The 24,507-nt window shown below is 37.3% G+C and overlaps 1 protein-coding gene across 4 annotated transcripts in view; it reads left to right on the forward strand.

Annotated features, from left to right (window-relative positions):
• APC (APC regulator of WNT signaling pathway) overlaps positions 1–24,507 on the forward strand; it is a 93,741-nt gene that overhangs the window by 38,695 nt on the left and 30,539 nt on the right. For 3 of the 4 annotated variants that reach the window (XM_084225435.1, XM_084225436.1, XM_084225438.1), the window contains exons 3-7: positions 9,286–9,370; positions 10,280–10,481; positions 15,804–15,912; positions 17,453–17,566; positions 22,796–22,879. In XM_084225435.1, the coding sequence (XP_084081561.1) occupies positions 9,286–9,370; positions 10,280–10,481; positions 15,804–15,912; positions 17,453–17,566; positions 22,796–22,879 (594 nt within the window). Of the gene's footprint in view, positions 1–9,285; positions 9,371–10,279; positions 10,482–15,802; positions 15,928–17,452; positions 17,567–22,795; positions 22,880–24,507 lie in introns of those variants that run through there. The other variant, XM_084225437.1, reaches the window with a different exon arrangement.

The following is a 24,507-nucleotide window of genomic DNA, read 5'->3' on the forward strand; positions in this document are numbered from 1 at the left end:
ATGTGGAAGAAAAAGTGAGATAGAAGAATCTGACTGATGATTTTCATTGTGATGAAAATGAACACAGGAGTGTGAACAATTGCAAAAAAATCTTTTGGTGTTGAGTGAGTGAATTGAATACATGGCAAATAAAATTCCATGACAAATATGTAGAAGAATCCTGGCTTCTAGAAGAGAGCCTTAGCTTTATGTACACCATGAGGACTGAATTAATATGGCAATTGCATAAAAAGAGCTATTAGAGATACTCTAAATACCTGAAAAATAAAGGGGCTTTTCCATATAGTGTCAAGTTAGTTCTTAGTTTGGATCCACAAAGTTGGTCTGATATTGGGAATTACTGGGCATAAGTAGGGAAACAGAACGATTATAATTGCGCCAGGATGAATACATGCTGATCCAGAAGATGAGTATTATGTTCTGTTCTGATGAACCTCCTCAGGGACGACCTAGTAGAATTCATCAAATTGGATGCCAAGAAAAATCAAGTGATCTGAAAATCTTCCTTAAGTGACATGATTGAATAAAATGGGACTTTTCAGGTGAAGACACAGGAAAAGGACAGGGACAGGATGGATGTTGAACTCTAATAAAGGATCGTGTCATGAGGAGAGTTATTAGGGAATTAGTAATTTTCCTGAATACTAGATCTAAGGGCATCAAATAACATTGTGAGATAGACAGTGGAAAACAAACAAAACAAAGATTGTTTTGCATCATGTGTTTGCCATGGGAGGTAAGAACCACTGGAGATGTGGTTTTAGGAAGTCTGCAAGTCAAGGCCAGAGGGAATCTGAGGAGAGGACGTTCAAGAGAAATGAACAGTAGGTTTTGTTCATGTATCCTCACAAGGTTCCTGCTGTTGGAGAGGGAGGAAGTTGGTTTGGAAAGGTGTTTGGTCTCTGTCAGTGTTAAGGATGGTGTTTGCTCTTGATTCGTGTCTAGAGCACAAGTCATGTGAGGAGCAGCTGAAGAATCTGGAGAAAATGAGGCTCAGGGGGGACCTTATACAACTTCCTGACAGGAGGTTGTTGGTGAGTTGGGGGTAGGTCACTTCTCTTAAGTAACAAGCAACAGTCTAAGAGGAAATGGCCTCAAGTTGTACTGGGGATGTTTAGATTGGATGTTATGGAAAATTTCTTCACTGAAGGAGTTTTCAAGCCCAGGAACATTCTGCCAAGGGCAGTGGTGGAGTCACCATCCTTGGAGCTGTTTAAAGGATGTGTAGATGTGGCACTGAGGGACATGGGTTCATGTAGGACTAACCCAGTGGTGGCTTTAATGGCTGATCTTGAAGATTTTTCCCAGCCTAAGTGATTCAGTGATTCTGTTACCATCCTGTAATGTCACTACGATGCTGCTGTGAGGCTGTGAGACATGTTGCCACTTTTACTGCATCCTTCAGTTGTGGTATTGATTTGTTTCCCATCATCTTAGGTCTGTCTGTGCATGCCTGGCTGACAACTCTTCAGAGAAGAATCCTGTTTACCTGGGTACCAACTGTAGTAAAAGAAACTTTTTTTTTTTTTTTTTTTTTTTTTTTTTTTTTTTTGCTTCCTACTTGAAGCAGTTGAACGTAAATTTTCCCTCCTTAATTAGCCCATGTGTCACCAAGTGATGAGAGCCTTCTAGCACGCTCTTCATTTGCTCATTGCTATGCAAGGAGTGTACCTCACAAAGTGGTGCCTGTGTTGAATCTGCCCTTGTCCTGGCATTGTTTCCTTGCAACTTCCAGCCAACTCTAATGCATCAACTTCACTTTGTCTGATTTTTCAGCATTCTGGCTGATGTGACCAAAGTTAAGGGGTTTGAGGTTTTTTGTACTCCTGGCTCTTAGGAGTTGTTTGTACGGTAGTGCAGGCTCTACTTTTTTTAGCAGAGCTTGTTTTTATTCTCTAAACTTACAGTTCTTTTAAAGCATGTGTTTGATCTCTACAGTCTGGCACACAGGAGGTGCTTTGTCTTAGTTTCTCTGATCCTTCACTGGATTTTGTTGTTCCATTTTGAAAAGCATTAAGAAGGAACATAAATTCCAGCCATCAGTAAAGAGAAATGCAGAAGGATTTGGAAATGCTTTGAATAGCAGCTGAAGATGCAGTAACAAATGAGGAGTTTGTGTAGTAAGTTTCCTGATTTTGAGAAGGAAGCTATGTGAGGGAATCAATAAATCAAAAGCACAAATTAATAAAATTCATGTGCAATTCATGTTTGTATCAGTTGCAGTGAATTTGATCACCAGATCTGTTCTTTGCTTATAGCAATAAAAAACTGTGTTTGAGGTTAGCTACAAAAAAACCCTTAGTAATTTGCACAACTGAGCTTATTTTTACTCCTTCTTATTTTTAGATTTAAAATGCCAGAAAAAACAAAAACCCCAAAAATAAATAAACAAAGGCATTTTATTTGGGTTTGCAGATTGAAATATTAAGGAAATTACAATTTTTAGGCAGATTGTGCCATCCTGATTTTGCTGCTTGGTCTGTACATTCTGTAACACAACTTTACCTATTCTACAAAAAACTTTCTAAAGTCAGTGTGCTCAATGCTCCCAGGATAGATGAAAATATATATTTGTATAGCATAGTGTTACTTTCTAATTTTCTTCTGCAAAGGAAGTTTTTAAATCTGTACTTTCAGGCATATAGTGTTGTGTAATGAGTGAAGTAAGTCTCTTGGAAGTTACTCCTTTATAGAAATTGAGTCTACAGGAAGAATTGAACATTTTTTACTAGAAACTAATTTATTTTTTTGTTCACATCATTAAAAGTAAACTAAAACTCCATATTCTTCTGTCAGTTTGATTTCTTAGCTAAACTCTCTCTTTGAATGACTGTGGTCTCATGATGAGTGGGTCACATACTTTCTGGAAGTTGCACTCCCCCTCAGAAGCACTGTCTTTGGACAGCCAAGCTAGTAGGGGAGAAATCAGTGCGAATTATGAGAGAGACACACCTTGGACAGCACTGAACAGACCATGCTCAAAATCCAAATGCACTCAGTACAAGCTAACAAAATACTTTGCTTTCAGGGTAACCAAATTGTGTTTTGTCTTCTGAAATAGTACAGCTTTTTAAAAATTAGTACATTAGCTGTGAATCAGCTAGATGTAGAAATGAACATTTTACCTGCTTATTGAGGGAGAATATTGGTAACATAAGAGTGTCTGACACTCTAAAAGTCAGGTCCCTTCCAAAGGGTGGGCTACACAGGCACTTGTCCAGCAGGTGCACATATGTCCCTGCTCTCAGTGTGAGCTTCTTTTAGCTTTGAATTCATCCCATTCTGCACTACAAGTGTGATAAAAATGGGCAGAATATGGTGTTACCTAGTTTTGTTCTTTGAGTAGCCATGCTAGCTCTGATTTTTTCATATTTGCTGTATTTAACTGCCTGAATGGACAGCCTTACTGTATAGCAGGTCTTGTCTGGGAGTGAAATGATGTAAATTATGTTTGTTTCTCTTTTTTTGTTTTTTTTTTTTTAGCAAATGAATTGTTTGGTGAACAAATAGAAAAGGGATTGATTCAGCACTAGCATTCCTTGCGTGTGTTACTATTTGTGAAATAGGTGCTAAATTCTCAGCTTCTGTAACTTGTGCTGTGTAAATTCACCCAGTATTTTCCTTTTGATATCTGCCTGGTTTTCATATAATTTCAACACATCCTTACCTAGCATGTAAGCACTTGAACTTTTGAAGTCTTGCAAGGGAAAGCAGTAATCACAGGAAGCATTATATGTTCTTATGATTTTTTTTCCCTCTAATGAGAACCTTCATCTTCATTCTCAAATTATTTTGCTTGCTCTTAGTTGGATTTTGCATATGCAGATTTTTTTTGTGGCTTCTTGTGCCCCATGCACTCAATCCTTTCAGGAGGGAAAAGGTGATGTTGTTTTGAAGGCACATGAAGGAGACTGTCACATCTGGATAGTGATACAGGGAATTAAAACACTGATAAGCATGGTAGATACTGCAGGAGATAGCACAATGGTTAGATCCTCCAGAATAGAAGTAATTTTGAAAATAATTGTGTATTGATCATTCAGTAAATTCTAATGTGTTAATGGAAGAAACTGTCATAAGCCAAATTGATTCTTACGAATTGTATCAAGTGATGAATTCTGGGAATTCAGGGACTGCACATCTAATGCAGTCAGGCATCTTTTTAGGCTCACATGAACTAAAAATGTGCTTATAAAAGTCATTTAGCATTCTACAAAACACAGATATTTAAAATATCAGTGAATTTATTTAATCTGCAAAGAAGCAGCGACGGCATTATATTGTTGTGGGTCTGTGTGTTTTTATGATTTTACAATAAGAAATATTTTTGCAATTCTTAAGTTTCTAACAGGATCCAAAATGGCTGGAAAATTAAAGAAAATATTTGTTTACTTTTCTTTTTAGAATTTAGGTGAAATTAAGCTGATGATACATATAGTTAATTCCATTACTTTAGACAACCCTCTTTCTGAGCATAAAATCAGATAATTTTAGTTGACCTGACAGCGTACTTGCACAAAAAACTTGGTACTGTCTTCTGTAAGTGGTTATAGCAAGTGACAGCTCCTGAGCATGGTGGCACTGGGTGAATATTTTCCATTTAGAAAATGACATTGTTGGAAATTAAAATGAACAGCATCATTTCACATAAGAAATGCATTCCTCTTTCCGCAAGGCTGAAAGTTGAGTTGCTCCACCTCAGTCAGCAAGTGCTGTCATTGGTGGTGTTATCATTTGGACCTGGCTACAGGGTTGAGCAGCCTGAGCAGTTCTTTGCACTTGAAGGGCTAGAAGAGCTCCCAGCAAGCCTGATTGAGCAGCAGCATAATTCACCAAAGTGTGTAGGAGCAAAGAGCTCTTTCCAAGCACTCCCTCAGCCCCTGCGAATGTTCTACCATATGTGACAGAGTTAATGCACTGTCATGTTCATGTAGTTATGATAGGTCATGTAAGACCTTGAACTTAAATTTCTACTATTTCTAAAAAGAAAAAACAGTGTTCTGATGTTTACCACTCACCCCCCCCCCCCCCCCACCATGGTTCTGACATTTAATGGTTTTGTGGAATTTGAGTGATATTCTTTTAATATATGTTACCTTTTCTTCTGCTCTTTTAAATAGTAATTGAAACAGCACTCAGGTCCATTGGAGGCAAAAATTACTTTCAATTTAGAAATTTTATGTTACATATTTAGCATACCAGGTAAAAAATATGCGTACCAATGCTCTCGGAAATATTGTATTTTAAAAATAATGCTGATTTGGGGAACCATAATTTTTTTATCCATTCATTATGCATATTCCCATTCTGTAGGCTGCTAATAGATGTTGGATTGCTCTCTGAAATTATGAACACTTTCTGTATTTGTGTGATTAAACCTGGTTTTATACTCAAATCTTGTAAATACAGTGGTAACCAGCATAAGTAGCCTGTGAATATATCTGGTGTGCTGTATCCAGGAGTTTCATAGATTTAATTTTCATTTTGATTTTCATAGATTTTGTCATTCAAATCCACATAGCTATGACAAAAGTGAATACAGGTAATAAAGCTTAATGTTCAAGAGGTGGGGGGGGAGAGAATAGTGTTTACAGAAGACCAAACGTATCTGAATTGTCATCAAAATGTGTTTTTACATATACCATATTTTGAAGTATTCCTAGGTATTCATATTTATACTTAAAGTTCCCAAAAATTGAATACACTTTAAGTCTTAACTCCTTGGGATTTTAAATCAGCCATTGTAAGCATTATTCCTCTGTGATTCCTTTCCTTATTAGCAGCTTGAGTAGATTCACAGCCTTTGAACCATGATTTACAAGAACCCTTACCACTTAGCTGGGTGTATCTACTGTTGGTTAAGGTGCTTTTATTTACCATAGTTGTGCAGTTACATGCTGACAGATCTGATCTCTTTTCTTTAATTAATCATAAAGTGGGTTTTACGTCAGGATTATATTCACAGAGTCCAAGCAAAAAAACCCAACCAACCAGACAAAAAGTAGACAATGTTTCAGTACTTCACAGTCCAGAGACAGTGTAGACAGAAACCCTTTTAAATGGTGATGAGTCATAGGGCCTGCTCCATTTCCAAAAACATTCTTTTGTACTTCTGCACAGAACAAGATAAACTAGGTTATACTTAAGTGACCATTAAAATAATTTGACTTGCCTTCTTTAAAAGAACAGAAAAAACCTTGCAGCCTTTTCTTACATATTTACATTTGTGTACTTTTTCAGTAAGTCACTGCTAAGTCAGTAAATAGTTTGCTTAGAATAATGCTATAAACCACTACTAAAATACTTATTGAAATTTGCATAATTAAACAGTTATTAATTGAACCTTGGAGACTATTTTATGCTCTAGTGAACATATCAAATTCAATATAAAATTATCATGAAAAAATACTATTTCAAAGCACTGTATACATGTAAACAGCATTAGTGTTGAATCCTAGATTATAAGTATTGAATAAATAAAAATTTTCATTGGCACAGTAACTTGCCATGTTTCCTCCAGAAGGATTATTGCAGAAAACATCTCTGTTGCTTGTTCAAGTAAAATTGCAAATTCCCTGACTTGTCATTTTAGCACACAGCCTCATTTTCTACCAGTACCTGGCCCAGGGGCTGCATCTCCTTCTCTAAATTTTGTCTCCTTTATTTAACTGCCTACTGAATGGTCAACTTAGATTTTGAATTGTACTGTGATGGAGTTTAAAGTTGATGTCACAGCCTTGTAATGGCATTGTTGCCTTAGCAATAGCCCTGTAGGAAAGAAAAGTAGAAAAATACAGAAAAGCTAACTTGAAAAAAATGCATGTGCTGTTGGAGGAAAAAGGGGATGATACAAAAACTAGAAGTCAAAACTTAAAGTAATGAATTGAAACAGAAAATTTGAGCGATGTGATCCAGTGTACTAGTGTTTAACTGTTGCCAGTATTTAGAAAAGAGCAGTCCCTGGCTGCCTGGACACCCCAGTCATGTAATTTGGTAGGGCAGGAAAAGCTGATGGTAGTTCCATTTAGCTTCTCATATTGGCTCTTTGAGCAGGAAGACTCATTACACAGGGAAGTATCCTGAACATGCTGAAGCGGCAGATGTGCCACACATGTCAGAGAGAGGCTTCTAAAAAGGGAATGGAAGGAGATGTGGGATTTTAGGTTTCTCCCTTTTAAAACAGTGCTGTTTTCAGAGAAAAATGATTCATTAGTTATTTCTAAATTTATCTGAGTTGACAAGTTTCCAACAAGAGTGCAAAACTCTCCCAAGACCACTTCACACGTATCCATAGTGCCCTTTAGACTTTAAGCCAAGACTGCTGTCTGCAGATCTGCTCTTGCATCACACAGTGCAGGAGCCCTCCTTTGAGAAACATCACATCAGTTGTTTGTCTGCCTTTGCTGACAGGGCAGATGTTATGTATAGAGATGGCTGGGCCATATGGCTGATGAGGGTGCCCTTGAACATACTTAATAGCACAAGCAGAGGGAAGATGTCTTTCCAAGAGTACGGATTTTATCACCCAGACTTGATCCTAAAGGCAAAGCTGGCATTATCAGGCAGTGCAGTAGGAGCAGCGCTGTAGATGAATTATCTTGAGGACCCAGCACACGTTCAATGTATATTTCAGGGTATTTTGTCTGGACTGGCTTCAGCCTGGTCCCATGGAGTGGATGCCCATCAGCAGTCCTGGGTGTAACTGCTGGCTTGGCTTGATCCAAAACCAATTTGGCTCATGCTCCAAGATACCTGCGATGGGAATCCGGGTACAGCTGGTGTGGGATGATGGAAGTCTGGCATCAAACTGGTCCAAACTAGGACATGAGTGTGGACAAACACCTTGACTCCATCAGTAAACTTGAAGTTTGGGTGCCTGTACTCCAGAATTATTCTTCCCAGAGCAGCATGGCAGAGGCTGCAGCACCTGGGCTGCTACCATTTGGTCTGAGTCTAGGGCTTGAGATTATTTCCCCTGAACTCTGCACAGTTCTGTACTCGAAGTCCTTTTACTCTCCTCATTTTTTTTTAGTTCAAGTAACTGCACTTTGAATACAGAAAAGCTCATCGCTGCACTGCTTTAAAAAAATCTTGACTTTTCATAGATTCCATTGGTTTTTTCTCTTGAAAAGAGAAAAATGCTTTTAAAAAGTATCTTCTGTGTAAGTTGCAAAACCCACTAATATTGACAGTACAGTATGCTAGACTTTTAAGAGCAAAACTTTGGTATGGACATATTTTTAAATTGTCTAGAATTCATTTGTTTTCAGATCTAAACAAAAGTACAATCCTGTGTACAGGGTCTATCAGAATACCTTCCATTATTAAGAATTGGTTTCATCTCCTGACTGTTGCTGCTTCTAAAAATATTTTCTGTGGCACAGTATGAAAAATGGTGCTTTAAATTCCAATAAGGGCTTTTTGCCTTGTAGCCAGTATTTTTTATTTGTTCTTTCTATTGATGCATCTGTCATGATGATATTGAAAAGACTTTCACTAACTTGCATTTAATTTTCAGTGTGAATTTAGGCCACTGAGCATTCGGGACCTGGGGGCTTACAGGTCCCTTTAGTGTAATAGTCATTGTTTACTATGATTTTTTTGTACATCAGAACGATGCTCCTTCAGATGTATAATTTTAGCATACACAGCACATGGCAATATTCTTGGCTTTGAAGCTTCAGCTGCATGAAGGAGTCTGCATCTCTTTCTGGTGGGCCTGATGGTGGTTGAAATAGAAGTAGTAATAATACAAATAATAGGTGCCATGAAGGAAACCTAAATGTTTTGCTTGCAGGCATGGTAATGCTAGCATTTGTAGTAAGAATAACATGAGTCTTCTTGCGGGTTTACAGTGGTGCTAGGGCCTCAAAGAAAACAAATCCTGGGGATTGCCTCTAGTCAAGATACTTTTCTGTTAGTTACATATCCAAGATTTATTTTTACAAGGCTGACTGATTTCTCTGTGCTTACATTTCTCCATCTCTTAATTCAAAATAACTGGTATTCACTTTGAGAAGAACTTCCAAATGATCCAATAGATTGAACTGCCAGGTAGATTTATGCAAGATACACTTTACATCATGACAGTGCTGGGGTAAACATTGTGGAATATATCTGATGGCAATTAAAATTATGACACTTGATTACTGCTCACATGAAATATAATTTACATCAGTGTGTCCACAGCTGTTACTTGAGTGTGCACTTTAGGGTAGGATAGGATGTATTTAACTTGTGTGTTACTATTGGAAGGGTTTCTTATTTAAGCCTAATTTCTTACAGGAAGTACTGAAACAGCTACAAGGAAGTATTGAAGATGAAGCAATGGCATCTTCTGGACAAATTGACTTACTGGAACGACTTAAAGGTAAATCTAGAATCATGTTTTAAGTAGGTTCATTTCTTTGTCCATTGTTTTTAGTTTGGGATAAAATTTTCAGAATCATTTGTATCTTCTTTTCAGTGCTGATCTTGATAATTAGGCATAGTCTCAGTGCTAAACATTTTAAGACACATCCTCAGGAAAAAGAAAAGTCTCCATTTATACTTTTGCTTCTGTAACTCTAGAATTTCATATTAATTTGGTTTGATATAACTCACATTTCTTTCTTCAGAAAAAAAAAACTAATGTTAATGTAGTTCCACCAATTTTCTATATTTGTTTGCATATCCTGCCCTCTCCATGTCATATTACAGGAATTGTTTCCATCATTCTGCAAATTTATGGCCCTTTCCCTATAGCACGTGCTGGAATGTGTTTATCCCGTTGTATGGGAAGTGCCAGCAAGCCCAGACCACTAACTCCCTGTATACATCCATCATCCCTGCCTCTGACCCAGAAATTTCATAGGGATGTCTATGTTTAAGACCCCTGTGATGAACAGGGTATTCATTTGTTACATGATAGTGAAACATTTGCAGGATCTCTGGAAAAGAAATTGTTAGGAAGTGGGCCACAAAGTAATTCACATGATGTTTATGCAAAATTCTGCCCATTTCTTAAGTCCTCTGGGAAGGCGGCAGGCAGGCTTTTGTAGGATGCTGTTGTGATTGCCAGGATTGTAGTTTGGCCATCTGCTCAGATAACTGCTGTTCTCCAAGTCCACGCTATCCATTGTTTTTGTTCCCAGTATTTTTGCTGCATTTCTGTGCAAAATGCTTCTATAAAAAACCACATGGATTTGTTCAGAAAGTAAGAAATTAAGATAGAGATGATCTTTCAAGTTTGTGCTACTGAACCTTCAGCTCTGAAAAATATTTGCTGTTTATTATCTAGAACTGAATTTGGAAAGCACCAGCTTTGCTGGGGTGAAGTTAAGGCCAAAGATGTCCGTGCGTTCGTATGGGAGCCGGGAAGGGTCCGTGTCGAGCCGCTCGGGGGAGTGCAGTCCAGTCCCCATGGGGTCATTTCCAAGAAGAGGCTTTATGAACGGAAGCAGAGAAAGCACTGGTTACCTAGAAGAGCTAGAAAAAGAGAGGTAAATTTATTTGTTTATTCCTCCAGGATAGATTGACTTCTCATTTTAATGTGGAAGTTTACTGACACATTATTTAGCTGTCATGAATATGGTTTTGATCAGTGGTCTATTTACCTGTCATTTACCTTGACAGGTAAGATACCAGGAATCTATATTTTATTTAGATGCATATGCTGAATAATATTTTTCAAAATCATGAAGTGTCATTCAGTTTCTACGGCTTCTTCATATGGGCATTTCATTGTTACTCTTTGTTGGCTGAAGGGTTTTTTTATTTTGATAAGCAGGTTGTCACTGTCTGAAATATGTTTAAATAGCAAGGAGTGTTCTAACCACCTCCTTATCTCCTCTCCGCTGTTGATAAATGCTGAAGCTGTAACAATGTGATTGTGAAATAGTTTTTTCTCTTTTGCAAATGGTTATTAAGTACCATAACTGGTTTATCAAATATTTACTACTAGCAGACATTTGCTTAGTGACTTTACTCTCTCAGCAAATGTATCAGCTAAACAAAGTACGTGTTCTTATGTTCAAGGTGTTGTTCCCATCAGACATTTTGTATTGATAAAATCCTGGAATTTCTTTTCTTGAAAGGCAGTGGTACCCATTTATAGGAAGAACATACTTTCAGGTCATAATACAGAACTGTGCCACTTTATCAGTCACTTACAAAGGAAATGGAAAGTAAGAGATGTGCAGCTGTTTCCACTGAAGTCATCTTTATTTCTTAAAATGAATCTGACTGAAATACCAGATGTTTTCAGAAGCCCATCTGCAAGACAGGGTTTCCTAATGATTTGGTCCTACTTAATGGACTGTGGGCTGCAAAACCGAATAAACTGGAACACAGGATTTTATGCCTAGTATACATCAACAAGCAAAAAAATCCAATTTGAGGTTGTAATAGAAAAGCTTTGTGGGTAACAAGTGCTTTGTGGATAGCCTCTAGAAACCCCTCCTCTAAAGGATTTTCTCTGAAGATCAGCAAAATTTTTGCAGCCAAGACCTGAAAGAACGATGCTTTTCTTCTAAGATCTAGGTCCCTGGTTTTTTTGGTCCTATCAGCAGAATGAAAGTAACTTCCCATGTGTCCATACTGAGCCTGTTCTAGCAGCTACTCTATTTTTTACCTTCTCTGAGCCAGGACCACCACTAGTGATACTTGTTCTGTTGCATAAAATGTAGATTCCTGAGGAGCTGTATAAGAATACTTAGGAATTTGGGAAACTATCTACTTGTTCATCTCAGTCTTCAAGAGTCTGATGTGTCTGTTACTTACTGTCTTAACAAACTGTGCATTTGTTTATATTCTTACAGTGCTGTGTTTTACTACAGATGATGCTTAAATTTTTTAAACACAGTTGGAACTTCCAGTGTGGTTCCAGTGAACTCCTGCTCACTTGGAACAAGCAGCATTTATAGCAGCCAGAGTTCTTTAAGGTGATTCGCACCTCTGATTTATGATCTATGATCCTTCCCCATCCTGGTGGATTCTGAGGTGATAGTTTTTAGCACATTTTTCTTGGCAGTGAAGACAACTTAGGCAGTGAACCAGTGTGGGTTCCGAAATACACTGGAGAAAAGGGATGAGGATGTTTAATTTCAGAGTAGCTTAGACACTGTTACTGTCATAGCCGATGGGGTAAATATTTGTGCTATGGAGAAGATGGATGTATGGAGGCATGGCCTGATCACATCTGGCTTCTTTATTAGTGAAATGACAGATAATTCAAAACTGCTCTGTTCTTTAAGCTTTTTTAGGGTACATGTGGAAGCATGTAGGGCACTGATAAGAATCCTGTGTAGCCAAATGAATCAAAACTTGGTGGGGGGGGTATAGGACTGTGCATCTAAAATCACTACCATTTCTAAAAGAAAATTAAACACTTCTTTTCCTGTGTTTTGTGTATGAACTTGTTTGGCATATTTATTAAATTTGTGTGTATTTAACTGTATATATTTGCTAGTCAATTTTCAATTTTTGCTCTTAAACAGACTTTCAAGAACTTGTTGAACTTGACAAGCCTAAAGTAATTTAGAATAAAATAACACTTTCCAGACATATGCAGCAGGAGACCATTTCCATTCAGTATTTTAACACACTGGCACAATATCTGCTATTTGTGGGCAACATTGTTTGTGGGAGGACTAAATGATGTATTTAAATATTTACAGCAATTCAGTGGGCACCTGGCATCCAGTCAGGGTCAAGCCACCGCACTTGACTAAAGGTTAACTTCTGAGAGGAAGACAGTTCATCAATTGATTTGCCTACCAGAATAAAGATTAAGTTATTGGCACATACCTAATTTGCTTGGCTCTCCTCTAATTCTAAAGTTTAAAAAAACAAAGAGGAAAAAAAAATCGAGAGGAAAAATGGGCAGTGGCAGCCGTGTGCTTTTAAATTGCCTGCTTAGAATACTCTAATAATGAAATATCTCTTGCTTTTGCTGGCTATTTCCAGGTATACTTGGTAAGAGCATTATATCAACAACAAAATTTTTCAGAGTATACTGCAGGTTAATTTTTGTGTTCGCCCTTGGCAATTTAGCAAATTTAATAATCTCACCTTTTTAAATTCTGTAATTGGCCACTAAAGATGACAGTCTTCTGTGAGATTTTATATATTTTTATATGAAAATGTTTGTATGCCTTCTTTATTCCTTCTGGGTTATGCCATTTCCTTTTTTATTTCTTTAATGTTGATTTGGAGCATTTTGTTTCTTGTGGCTTCTTTCTTCCATTATGTTTTTTCCTTTTGGTTGGCTGGTAAAACTTACCTCAAACCTTGCAGCATCAGCAATGGTTTTCAAGATTTTATTTTATCTCCCACCAATTGAAGTGAAAGTATTAATTATAGTTGTAATTTACATAATGCAAGTAGAGTAGCATATAATTTGTTTCTCTTCTCCATTTTAGCCAGTAATAATATTGACATAATTATGCAGAAAATACTTGCAAAAGAAGTCAAGAGTTTTCTGCATTCATTCAGCTTCCTCTATTGTTGTGAGGTTCAAAAATGCCACACGACAAGTCTTTGAAAAACCCACCCTTCAGAAGAACAGCTCAGATTGAAAACTTTTTGTTAACTCAGAAAAATAGCGTCAAGTTCCAAAAGTTTCCTCCATTTGCTTTGCTGAATTCTCAGTGAACTTGACAGGGTATGACAGAGAACAGAATTTTCTCTGATGCTGTGAAAGTCCTAATGTAGACATCTTGGGGATATAAAAAAGTTGGAACAACTGCACTGGTTTTTCCCATCTTGTTTTTCATTACGAGTAGCAGCTCTTCCACTTTAAATCCTCTCCTAGCCTCCAGAAGCTTCAGGAGGCTGAGAAGCAGCTGTACTCTCAGATACTACTCTAACCAGAAGTAATGTTCAACGTGGGGAACAGCTTATCAGACTGATCTACAGAGAACTGCTGCTTACTGCTGCTTGTTTTCAAGGAAGCTGAAGTGCAGCCTGTTGTAGTTGTAGCAACCTTTCAGGTTCTGTCCTGAGAGAACTTAAAGACTGTTAAAACCTGCATTCTTATGGAGCAGTGATACCAAACTAGTAATCCCAAAGGAAGCATCACTTCAGAAGACAAAATGACAATATTAAATTAAACAAGTCGCCCTCGGGTCATGCATTATGTTATTTATGCAGCACTGATGGTTCTTAAGTTATTTTCTTGCTTCCAGCATCCATTGTGCATGTCAAAACAGATTGAATGACACACTGTCTCACATATTGAATACCCTACATTTCATAAGAGCAGCTTAATTACATGTTTACTTAGCTGAAAGTAATCCCTCCGATTTCTGCTACCTGTTCTTTGACGTCCAGAGGCAGAATTAGTCAGTCCTTTCACATATGCAGAAGTAAAAATACTTTTTATAAGGATTGCATTAGCTGTACTTTTGCAAATTTTATTTCACAGCCTGGACACAACTGGTGCCTGGGCACTCAAGGTGGTAAAAAAGGAAATTGTGCAGAATTCCATTCTGTCCAGAGATTAGGCACTAGGGCTGTGTGGCAAGAGAATGGGCTCATGGGAGGCAAAAAAAGCTTTCTCAACGAGCTTTTCCCAAGCACCTTCTATTAGTTTTGCGTTCAGTGTGTCTAAAGGACTTTAGGAATTTCTGCCACCCACATCCTTGTGACTGAAACATTACTGCTGTCCTGTGATACTGCTCCAGTTACCTGCCAAATTGCGGTAATTGTTTGTTACTTCTTTTCAATCATTTTTGTTGTAAACCTTGCCATCCTTAAAGCAAATCTGTTTCAACACGACTATTGGATCAAGTCTGGAAATTTATGTAATTTTGTTCATGTTTACAAACATTTAGCACTCTTAGATGTGTGTAGTTTTCCTGTCTCACATTGAAGGGGAGGGATCCTCCCATTTAATTTTCCGTTTGCACGGGGGCCAAGCCACTTGTATAGGATATGGAATAAATGTTAAATCATCAAAATTAGCTTGAAATATTTTTAAAATAGGAAATAAGTCAAACAGATGTTTTAAATACAAATTTTAAAATTCTTTCTTCTTTGTTTTGTGTGGAAGAGGGATTGCCTTCTCAAATAATGTCTGTGATGCATTATCAAAATAGTCAGGGGAAATTTGCACTGTCGTTGTATGCTGTGTAATTGTTCCTTAATGACTTACAGTAAATATTTATAATGTTTTTGTGTGCTTTATAAAGGTTCATATCCTCTTGCTCAGAACTGCCACAGCCAGAGAGGGGGATGCAAAACTTAAGGGATGGGAAATAATACTGGGGAAACTTGTATGCAGCTTTCTGTCTTCTGGCTAAGTGTTGATTTTTTGTAATTTTGTTAATGAGCAATATTAAAAACATCAGAAGGAAGAACAGTACTCACAGAAACCATTAGAAAGAAAATAATAAGCTTGTATTAAAAAAAAGAAAAAAGTGACTTTTCTGTTTATTCCTACTAGACAGATTTTGCTGAAAAATTTTAGTATATATTTTGAGGAGTATTGTAGACATGAGTATTATTGTGCTATATTCATAAGATTTAGAATTATATAAAATTCAGTTAATGAAGGAGAGTACAAGTTAACACACCACTAATAACTGGTTTTGCTTTCACAAAATGTCTCTTAGTTTCGGATTTCAGAGTGAGTTTCTTAGAGAACTATGTATATTTTTCTCTCTCATAGATGAGTACCTGAAATGCTTAGCACAGAGGATTGGATAGGTTGATTAGCCAGGGCCAGGGAACTGAACTCAAATATCTCCTTAGTGCCTTTTTCAAACTTCCGGATGGAAATGAGGTGTTAATGGTGAGAAACTTCCTCCTTGTGCTTTTAATAGATCTCTGCTGCTTGCGGAGCTTGAGAAGGAAGAGAAAGAAAAGGACTGGTATTACGCCCAGCTTCAGAACCTGACTAAAAGAATTGATAGTCTCCCCCTTACTGAAAATGTAAGTACCTTCTGAGTGCTTGGTGAGGTGTCTGGGGCTACAGTCTCTGTTTAGATGCTGTCTGTACTTTATTAATTTGGTGGCATTCTCTACTATCACTTTAGTTCCAAATATTTTTTCATTCAGTATGTAATGATAACTTAGCCTAAATAATGCATTTCTTATAGAATTTTACGCATCAAAATTCATACATGTCAGTATAAATGTCAGTGAAAAGAAAGGAGCATTGAGGAGTCATTATAACAAATTAATTGCATGTCAGTACACTTCCTTAACTCTCTTCTCCCCTGTTCTTTTGTTTGGTGGATTTTTGTAGTTTTGAGAATAATATTAGCATATGACAATGTACGCAAGAGCTGTTATTTCATAACAATCACTAAAATGATTCTATAGCCTATGCAGGTGTTTGCTGTAAGCTTTTACCTTGGCACCTCCAAACTATTTATAGTCAAGTCACCATTATCTGGGATAATAAAGATGTCTGATATCCCACATAATGCAGGATTTCTTGTTAGATGTCAGCAACATGAATGTATCTGCAGTGCTTCCTTCACATATAGAGTTGAGAAGGTGTGGTTGAGAGAGTCACACCTGATGAAGAATCAGTCAACCTTCTGGAAATGGAAACAGACAGCAGAAACACTTCTTCAGTGGGCAGAAGTAACACTGAGTCATAGCTGAGCTTAGCAGAGTACCAGAACCAAGAGAGAAGGCCTGAAAAAGATTTTGAGGAACTGCAACCCATTCTCAAAGCACTGTCAGCTGTATTTGTGTCACTCTGTCGTAGGTTTTAAAGTTGTCTCCTCTGTTCCATAGATAATGAATTCACTTATCTGCTCTTAGGATTAGAATGCATTACTTAACATCTACACTAAAGGCCTTTTGTGGCAATTTATATCCATTACTACTTAGGCCAGACACAGCAAAATGACAGGTCCCATTTGGTCCTTGCAGATGATTGTCTTGTTTTGACTTTCTGAATTGACCTTGGCGAAGTCTTCTGGAAAGACTGCTCTTGGAAAGTCATTTATTTACAGACTGAGTAATTGTCCAAAGCCAGTGAAGAGCTTTGCTCCTGCCTCAAAATTTCTTTTAGTTCAAAAGTCTTCCCTTAGGCTGTATTGCTGCTCTTGGGTTTAACACTTGTGCTCTTTTCACGGGGTAGTTAGAAATAAGGTAAATACAGCAGTATGAATACCATCACTATGTGCAGTAGCTTAATATATCTGAAGTTTTTGAAAATGCCAGTTCAGATGGCACACATCAGAGTTTTGTTGGTAGCGGCCAGATGTTCCTGTAAGGAATTATACTTTCTCAATGCTTATTTATTTATCATTTGACAAAACTCAGGTATAGTCTGTTGGTTGAACATCATTGTGTACTTGTTTTTCATAATGCAGTCATGTTTTAAGAATGTATTACTATGTTTTGTTTATGAAATTTGTTGTAGAAAAGCAATAGTTCTGCTTTTTGTTCTGAGAAATGCATTGTTTACATCAATGTTATTTACTAAAATGCCTTGCCTGTACTCTTGTTTCAGTTCTCCTTGCAAACAGATATGACCAGAAGGCAGCTGGAGTATGAGGCCAGGCAAATCAGAGCTGCAATGGAAGAACAACTGGGCACTTGTCAGGACATGGAGAAGCGAGCACAGGTAGAGTTTGTCTTACACCATTAAAAGCAAGAGAAAAGGTTTTCCTGAATATTTATTAAATTATTGGTAACTCTATCTTAAAACTGTGTGTAAACACAGCACTTACTTAGCCTTTCAAATACACAAAAAGGAATCAGGACATAGGAAATTATTACTTGCCAAAAAGTACCCTCATCTGCCTGTTGTAAATAACACTTTTTATTCAGCAGATGTAGACAATTTATCCATGAGAAAATACTTTTTAATGATAATTTCCTTACAATTTACTACCATTTTAGTTTCAGAAAAGCCAGTGTATTTGCAACTGCTTTATTTTGCATCTTTTTGCTGGATTTCTTCATGCTTCTAAGTTAAGAATAAAATCTAGCTACTGTTCTTAAGTTTCCTTAGCCAAAAAAGATGTATCACAAGATGTTCAAGTAAAGTGTAATTCACTTGCATATCTGGAAGTTGTTTGCTCTCACCAAGAGTTGTTTTGCATTCATGATGAGGATATGTACATATCTAACCACATGGCCCACCATTTTGGAAGTATAAATTAGAATGCAGTAATGTGCAAATCATAAATTAAATAATCAGTTGGTTGCTGGTTATAAAAAATAATCCTCCTTAGCAGGAAAGCAACATTTTGAATTATATATTACCATTTATTTCTAGATGTATTAAATAACCAACTTAATAAGATTTGGGTGTTTTTTGGTGAATGTGATGATAATCAGTATTTTCAGTACAAAGTCTTCTTTGGCTCTATCTCCCTCACTAGGTTGACTCAACACAGAATTTTGCTACATGAGAAACATTTCTAATTTGGTTTTACATTTAAGTTAAAGCAGCTGTTCTCATTACAAGACGTAATCAGAATAGTTGCCTTAAACTTTAAAGTGAGTAATCTAGCAGGACTTTTCAGAAAATTCCTACAGTTGAAAGTATTTAGCCAAAGAGATATCCTGCAGCTGTCGGGTTATGTGTGCAGGGCTGATTTGTCTGTGCTGATGTTCTCAGGAAGGCCCAGGTTCAGTGTGTTTGGGGAGTCTCTGGCTCTGATCTGGGAGCTGTAGGGCAGGGGTGATGCCCTCCACAATTTATCAGCAGGGGTGATGCCCTCCACAGTTTCAGCCGTGCACTTTGTGTCAGCCTGTCCCAAGTGAAGGTCTTGCACAGCAAAACTCCTGGGAAACTTCAGCTGCTGTTAACAGCCTTAAGTTAGAGGAGGGTGAATTAAGCTAAATAGAAATAAGCTAAACAGGCTAGGCTGCTGGCAGCATTCTAAATGTACTCAGGCAGGGATCAAAAGAAATTATTCAGACACACAACTTGGCTGTAGTTTTATCACTATATGGAAGTAATCAAACTGACCATGCATTTGCTTCTTCCCTCATTGTTGAGGTTTTAGGTTTGGTGTGGGGGAGAATGCTGCCAAGATGATGTTGAAATATTTTATGGGTTTCTGAATTAATATTTGACATGGGGTCTGTCACAGCTGTTTCACTCTCTCTCTGTATGTGTGTAACACTTATATACTTGCAAAAATTACAGTGGCTATTGTGATTATATAAAGATTATTAAATACAAAGTAAGTACTTCTGCATGTGCTTCTTGTGAATTTAATTGGTAATTCTCCTTGGTTTCTGCCAAGGATCAGTGCCAAAAAGCTCACTGATGTACAAATACATAAGAGCAATTTCTGCATTATTTCTCAATGATCTTTAAATGTGCAAAATGAAACATTTGTATTTTGCAAGGATATTCAACTTAATAGTGTTACCATTTTCTTTCTGCTCCTTATTTTCTTTCCAGCCATACACAATACTATGCAGAATGTAGGCTGAAGGGAGGGAACATTTCAGCCACATAAAGGCTGGCATTGCAGACGTCTCTGAATTAAGAGTCCCAGAGATTATTCCGTGAGAGAGCTGTTAACCTGCAGTTGCCCAAGTAGTCATTGCACTTTTCTGTGGCTGCCCTTTCTCATGAGCCTTGAAACAATGGCTTTCTCCTATTTTTAGTGTGGCCTGATTTGGCTTTGTTTCCTTCTGAAGCAACTTAACTCACAGCAACTCACTGTAGATATCTTCTCTGAAGATTGTTCACAAGCACTTGCCCAGCAGTTGCTCAGAAAGCTGGATAAGAAGGTTGTTGGCAATTTATTTCAGCTATTTTAATGATTTATACTAACTTGTAAACTTGTAATCATTCTCTGAAGCCAGTAATTTCACATTGTAGTGCTTACTTGAAAAAAAGGAAAAAAGCATTCTTAACAATGTTTTTATCTTTACTTTTTTTATTTGTTTAAAGGTTACTACTGTAGCAACCAATAGTTGGCAAGTAGCCAATATATTTAGTTATGAGGAGAAGCAAACTTAATTTCTGCAAGATATATTTAAGAATGCTTCGATTCTGCCACTGAATTCATGTTCATATAGAATTTATTTTTCCTTCAAGTCGGAACAAAAATGATGTAATTTTTTTGAGGTAAAGAATTCCTTAAAATCTTACATTAAATTATCATTCTTATAGGAATTTATCCCAAGATCTCTAAAAGTTTTCTAAAACAGCAGACCACTAAAGATGACAAGAAAATTCAGATCCTGGAGTTTCATACAGATATACATTTCAGCACTGTTATATTTATTATTTATTTATTATAGTTATTATTTATTTATTATAGTTATTATATTTATGTGGTGGTCTTGTATGTATACCATGCCATTAATGCGCTTGTCTATTATATATGTTTATTTTGGAAAAAAAATCCAACCAAACAAAAAAGGCAACATTTTAAAAACAAAATGTTATTCCCTATTTTTACTTTCTATATAGTGATTATTTTTTGTCACAGTGAGTGTGGAAGAATTTTGGTTTTGTTTTGTTAGACATGTTACTGGGGCAGTGAAAGCCAAATAATGTATCATTTCAAATGTAAAGTTACTTTCTGCAACTATTTTATGTTAATAAAAATTACAAGTAAATATAATAATAAATGGGAATGTAGTATGAACAAATAGAAATCAAAGGTGATAATTCTCAAGTAGGTTCTAAGTTTACAAACATTGTTGCTTGTTCCATTGTTTTGCCCATTTGCTATTAAGCTCCACCCCTTTGTGGCAAGAAATGCATCCCTTTTTTCTGTTCTACAGTGTTTGGCACAAACTACAGTCCTGGTTAGTGGAACTCCCCAGTTTCCCTTGTACTAGAAAAAAATTAATTAGAAGAATGATCTGATGTTTAAATCTCTGGACTGAAATTGGAAAGGGCGGATAGAATTCATGTCCTTTTGGAGGACTCAGTTAGTAATACTTGGCAAATCATGCAGTAGTTAATTGTTTTCATCTGCGCATTTTTTTCTTGTGTTTAAGTGCATATATAAAGATACTCAGATATTCTCGATGCCCTTCATTGGCTACATTGCTGGTTACACAGAAAGAAACTCAATTTATGGGATATTTTGGGGAGACCTGTTTTTTTTGGGTGCTTAAAAGGGGACTTGTAAGAAACTTTTTAGCAGGGAATAGTGATAGGAGAATAGGTAATGGCTTAAAATTTTTGGAGAGTTGATTCAGATTAGATGCAAAATAGAAATGTTCTACGGTGGGAGTGATGAAACACTGGAAGAGGTTGCCAAGAGGCAACAGGGGCCCCATCCCTGGAAACGTTCAAGGTCAGACAGGGCTTTCAGCAACCTGATTTACTTGAAGATGTTTCAGTCCTTGGCAGGGAGTTTGGAGTAGATGATCTTCCAAGGTGACCCTGACTACTCTATAATTCTATAAAATTCAAGTAATTCTTAAGGACAGTGAGAGACGTATTTTGTCAGTCATGCATCATGTTACCAATGCATAGATATTCCCAGAAATGTTTTTCTATTATCTGTCTAATACTTAAAATTTCTTGAACTAGGAGCAAAGGGTGGGATAAATTATCTGTTTGCCTCTGTGCTGAAGCTTTTATGTATTTTCCAATACTTTGCTTTACAAAATCAAGTCAAATTTATAGCTTAAAGTTATAGCTTTCCAGCTCTGCTAAATGTTAATGCTTATGATGTTTTTCCCACAGCTGCTTCTGATGTTTGTTTCAGTAATTCATATTTTGTGATTACGTCTTCTTTTGTGTTTCTAAATTTTCTAGATAGCATTGTGTTTCTATTGCATGTGCATCTTCTGGCATTAGCACCTTTTGAAAGTTCATCTTATTTCCATTTTCAGATTATAAACGTGTCAAATAAGGTTGGTTATAATGCTGATCTTTGCAGTATCCACTAGATTGCTTTTCTAGTACAGCACTGTAAATGTTAATCAAGTAAAGGCATTAGAACTTTTTTCAACAGTATGTCCGTTGTATTAATCTATCCATGGACACCAAAAAAAATACTGTTTAATCAGTTTGGTCATCTGCCCACATTTGAAGTCAAATAATATTAATTTATTAAATTATCAAGGTCATACACTGACTGTTTTACAGACTGATAATGCATCCTGTGCTTCACTACAATTTGTGCGGAGGACGTGTATCCTGTTACTTTTGGATCTCTTAACATTCCCTTTTCTAACCACAGAATGGTTGCAGTGGGAAATAAGTAGCAATATGCCTGTAAAAGACTGATTCAGAGATGTCTGTAAAATCCCAGATAAACCAAAGAAGAAGTATGTAGATTTTTTTTTTAATAGATATATACTTAGCCTGTTAAATTCTTTGAGATTTGTAGGAGCAGAAAATCTCTGAGGTTGGGCATAAGCAAAATTCTCAAATCAGTATAGCAACTGAATGTAATAGAAATCTGTCAGAGTTTTATACCTTCCAAGACACTCTGCAAATAAAAATATCTCTCAGATCACTATAAGGCAAGTAAAATTCTGATACTTGAGATGAAAGTGAAGTAATTTGACAAAGATCTGCATTAAATGTCAGTTTCAGAAAGAGGACTATTGTGCAAGTTAAGGGGAGCATTTTTAAATACCTAAATGTGTGCTGTATGACAACCTATTACATCCAAATGAATATTCAATGTTATTAAAACCTCATCTACTCCCTTCTGTTTTGAATGCTTTCAATCATTCCTTTCCTTACAAAGAACACTTGAATTACTGCATGTAGTACCACTGCTTGTACGTACTGAAGTAGGGTTTTTTTGTAGTCAGCAGTATTTGCCAAGAACTCTTCATGCTGTCACTCTGTACAGTAAGTAAAAGGAGTTTTTGAACAAAATCAAATGTGAAAATCCATTCATTTCAGGCAAGGGTGGCCAGAATTCAACAAATTGAGAAGGACATTCTTCGTATACGTCAGCTCCTGCAATCACAAGCAGCTGAAGCAGAGGTTAGTGAGCAATAACTTGCCTTTTTTATTGTGGTATGTGTATTTTCTCTAAAAAACCCAAAATATTTTAATAAAGTGGTAGGCAGGATTATTCCCATCAGCTGTTGATGTCACAATTAGTCAGATAGTCAATATTCTAGGACTGTTACTTACTCTGTTTCTAATGAACTGAGGATCGAGTACTTGGATTAGTCCTCATACTACTGTGGAGCTTCTATCAATAACCATATGCAAGTTAAAAGTTTAGCTTGAAATTTCACTGAAAATGTCAGTGTGCCATGTGCTTTTGAAGGCTGAGTCCTGGTTTGAGAAATAATTAAAACAATCAGTTGTACATGCCTTGCTAATTATGAATCTGTGATAATCACCTTCATGGTGTGCTTGTCTTTTGAAAGAGAGAAGATGTAAAAAAAGGATGAATAAAGCTTCTGTCTGACTTCATTATAGAAGCCTGGTATATTTTAGTGTTTAAGTACGGGGTTCTATATTAAGAAATGCCGGATGTTTCCTGTAAATTACAAAGTCCATAGCAGTAATTGCCATTAGCAAAAACTGCTCTCCTGGAAATTCACTTAGAATGTCAACTCCATTTCTTGTACTGGTAAATTAAATTGTGTTTTTGACATGAATATTTTATTACTTGCCTTCACCCAAAATAACTACAGAAAAAACTCAGAGCATCATTTGGATCACTAAAGGATGTATATTTTTCCATTTTGTAAATGGAAATTTTCCACTTGTTTCATAGTTCCAGGATTTCGGGGGAAATAAATACTTATAAGTGATGCAGACCATAGTGTGTGAAATTAAAGTTGCCTGGGCTATTGATATAAGTCAGTCCAGGTGTTTATAGATATTGACATGATCTCCCTGAGCCTTCTCTTTCTCCAGCTGAACAGTCTCAGTTCTCTCAGCCTCTGTGTTTGTGAGAGATGCTCAGGAGCCTTGAGGACTGCTGTAGCCTGCAGCGGACTTGTTTCAGTGAATCAATTGTAAATCCAGCTTTATTGCGCTGGGCAGACCTGAACAGGACTTTGGATGCTGAGTGGAGAGGACAGGCCACCTCCCTGGCCCTGCTGGCACTATGCCCCTCACTGCAGCAGAGGACACTGTTAGAATTTTTGCCACAAGGCCTTTGAAAGGATGGTGCAGCAGGTCCTCCAGGTGCTTCCCAGCTGGACAGCTCTGGCCTGTGCTGGTGCCTGGGGTTGTTCCCTCACTGATGCAGGACATTGTACTCCCCTCAGCCCATTCCACCCACCCATCCAGGCAAGGCAGCTGAATCCTGTGCTGTATCAGCTTCTCCAACTTGGGGAGGGTGCACTGTGTCCCAGCATGCATGCAGATGTTGGACAGTATTGGACTCAGTTTGCTTCCGGCTGTACTTTGTGCTACTGATCTTAACCCCCTGATTGCCAGCTATTCCAGCAGTTTTCAGTCCACATCCCCGTCCCTCACCTCCTTCTTGCTCCCTGAGCAGCGGCACAGGGACGTGCCAGAGAGCAACACCCGGCCGTGCCCATTGCCCAGCACAGGCTTGGGAGCTTTCCCAGCAAGGCAGCTCTGCTGCACGTTGTTCTTCCTTGCGTGCCTGTGCTCAAGGACGTTCTCTTATCTCAGCTGTGTGC

The sequence above is a fragment of the Fringilla coelebs genome (genome assembly GCF_963513975.1).
Source record: "Fringilla coelebs genome assembly, chromosome: Z".
In the NCBI taxonomy this organism is placed as follows: Eukaryota; Metazoa; Chordata; class Aves; order Passeriformes; family Fringillidae; genus Fringilla; species Fringilla coelebs.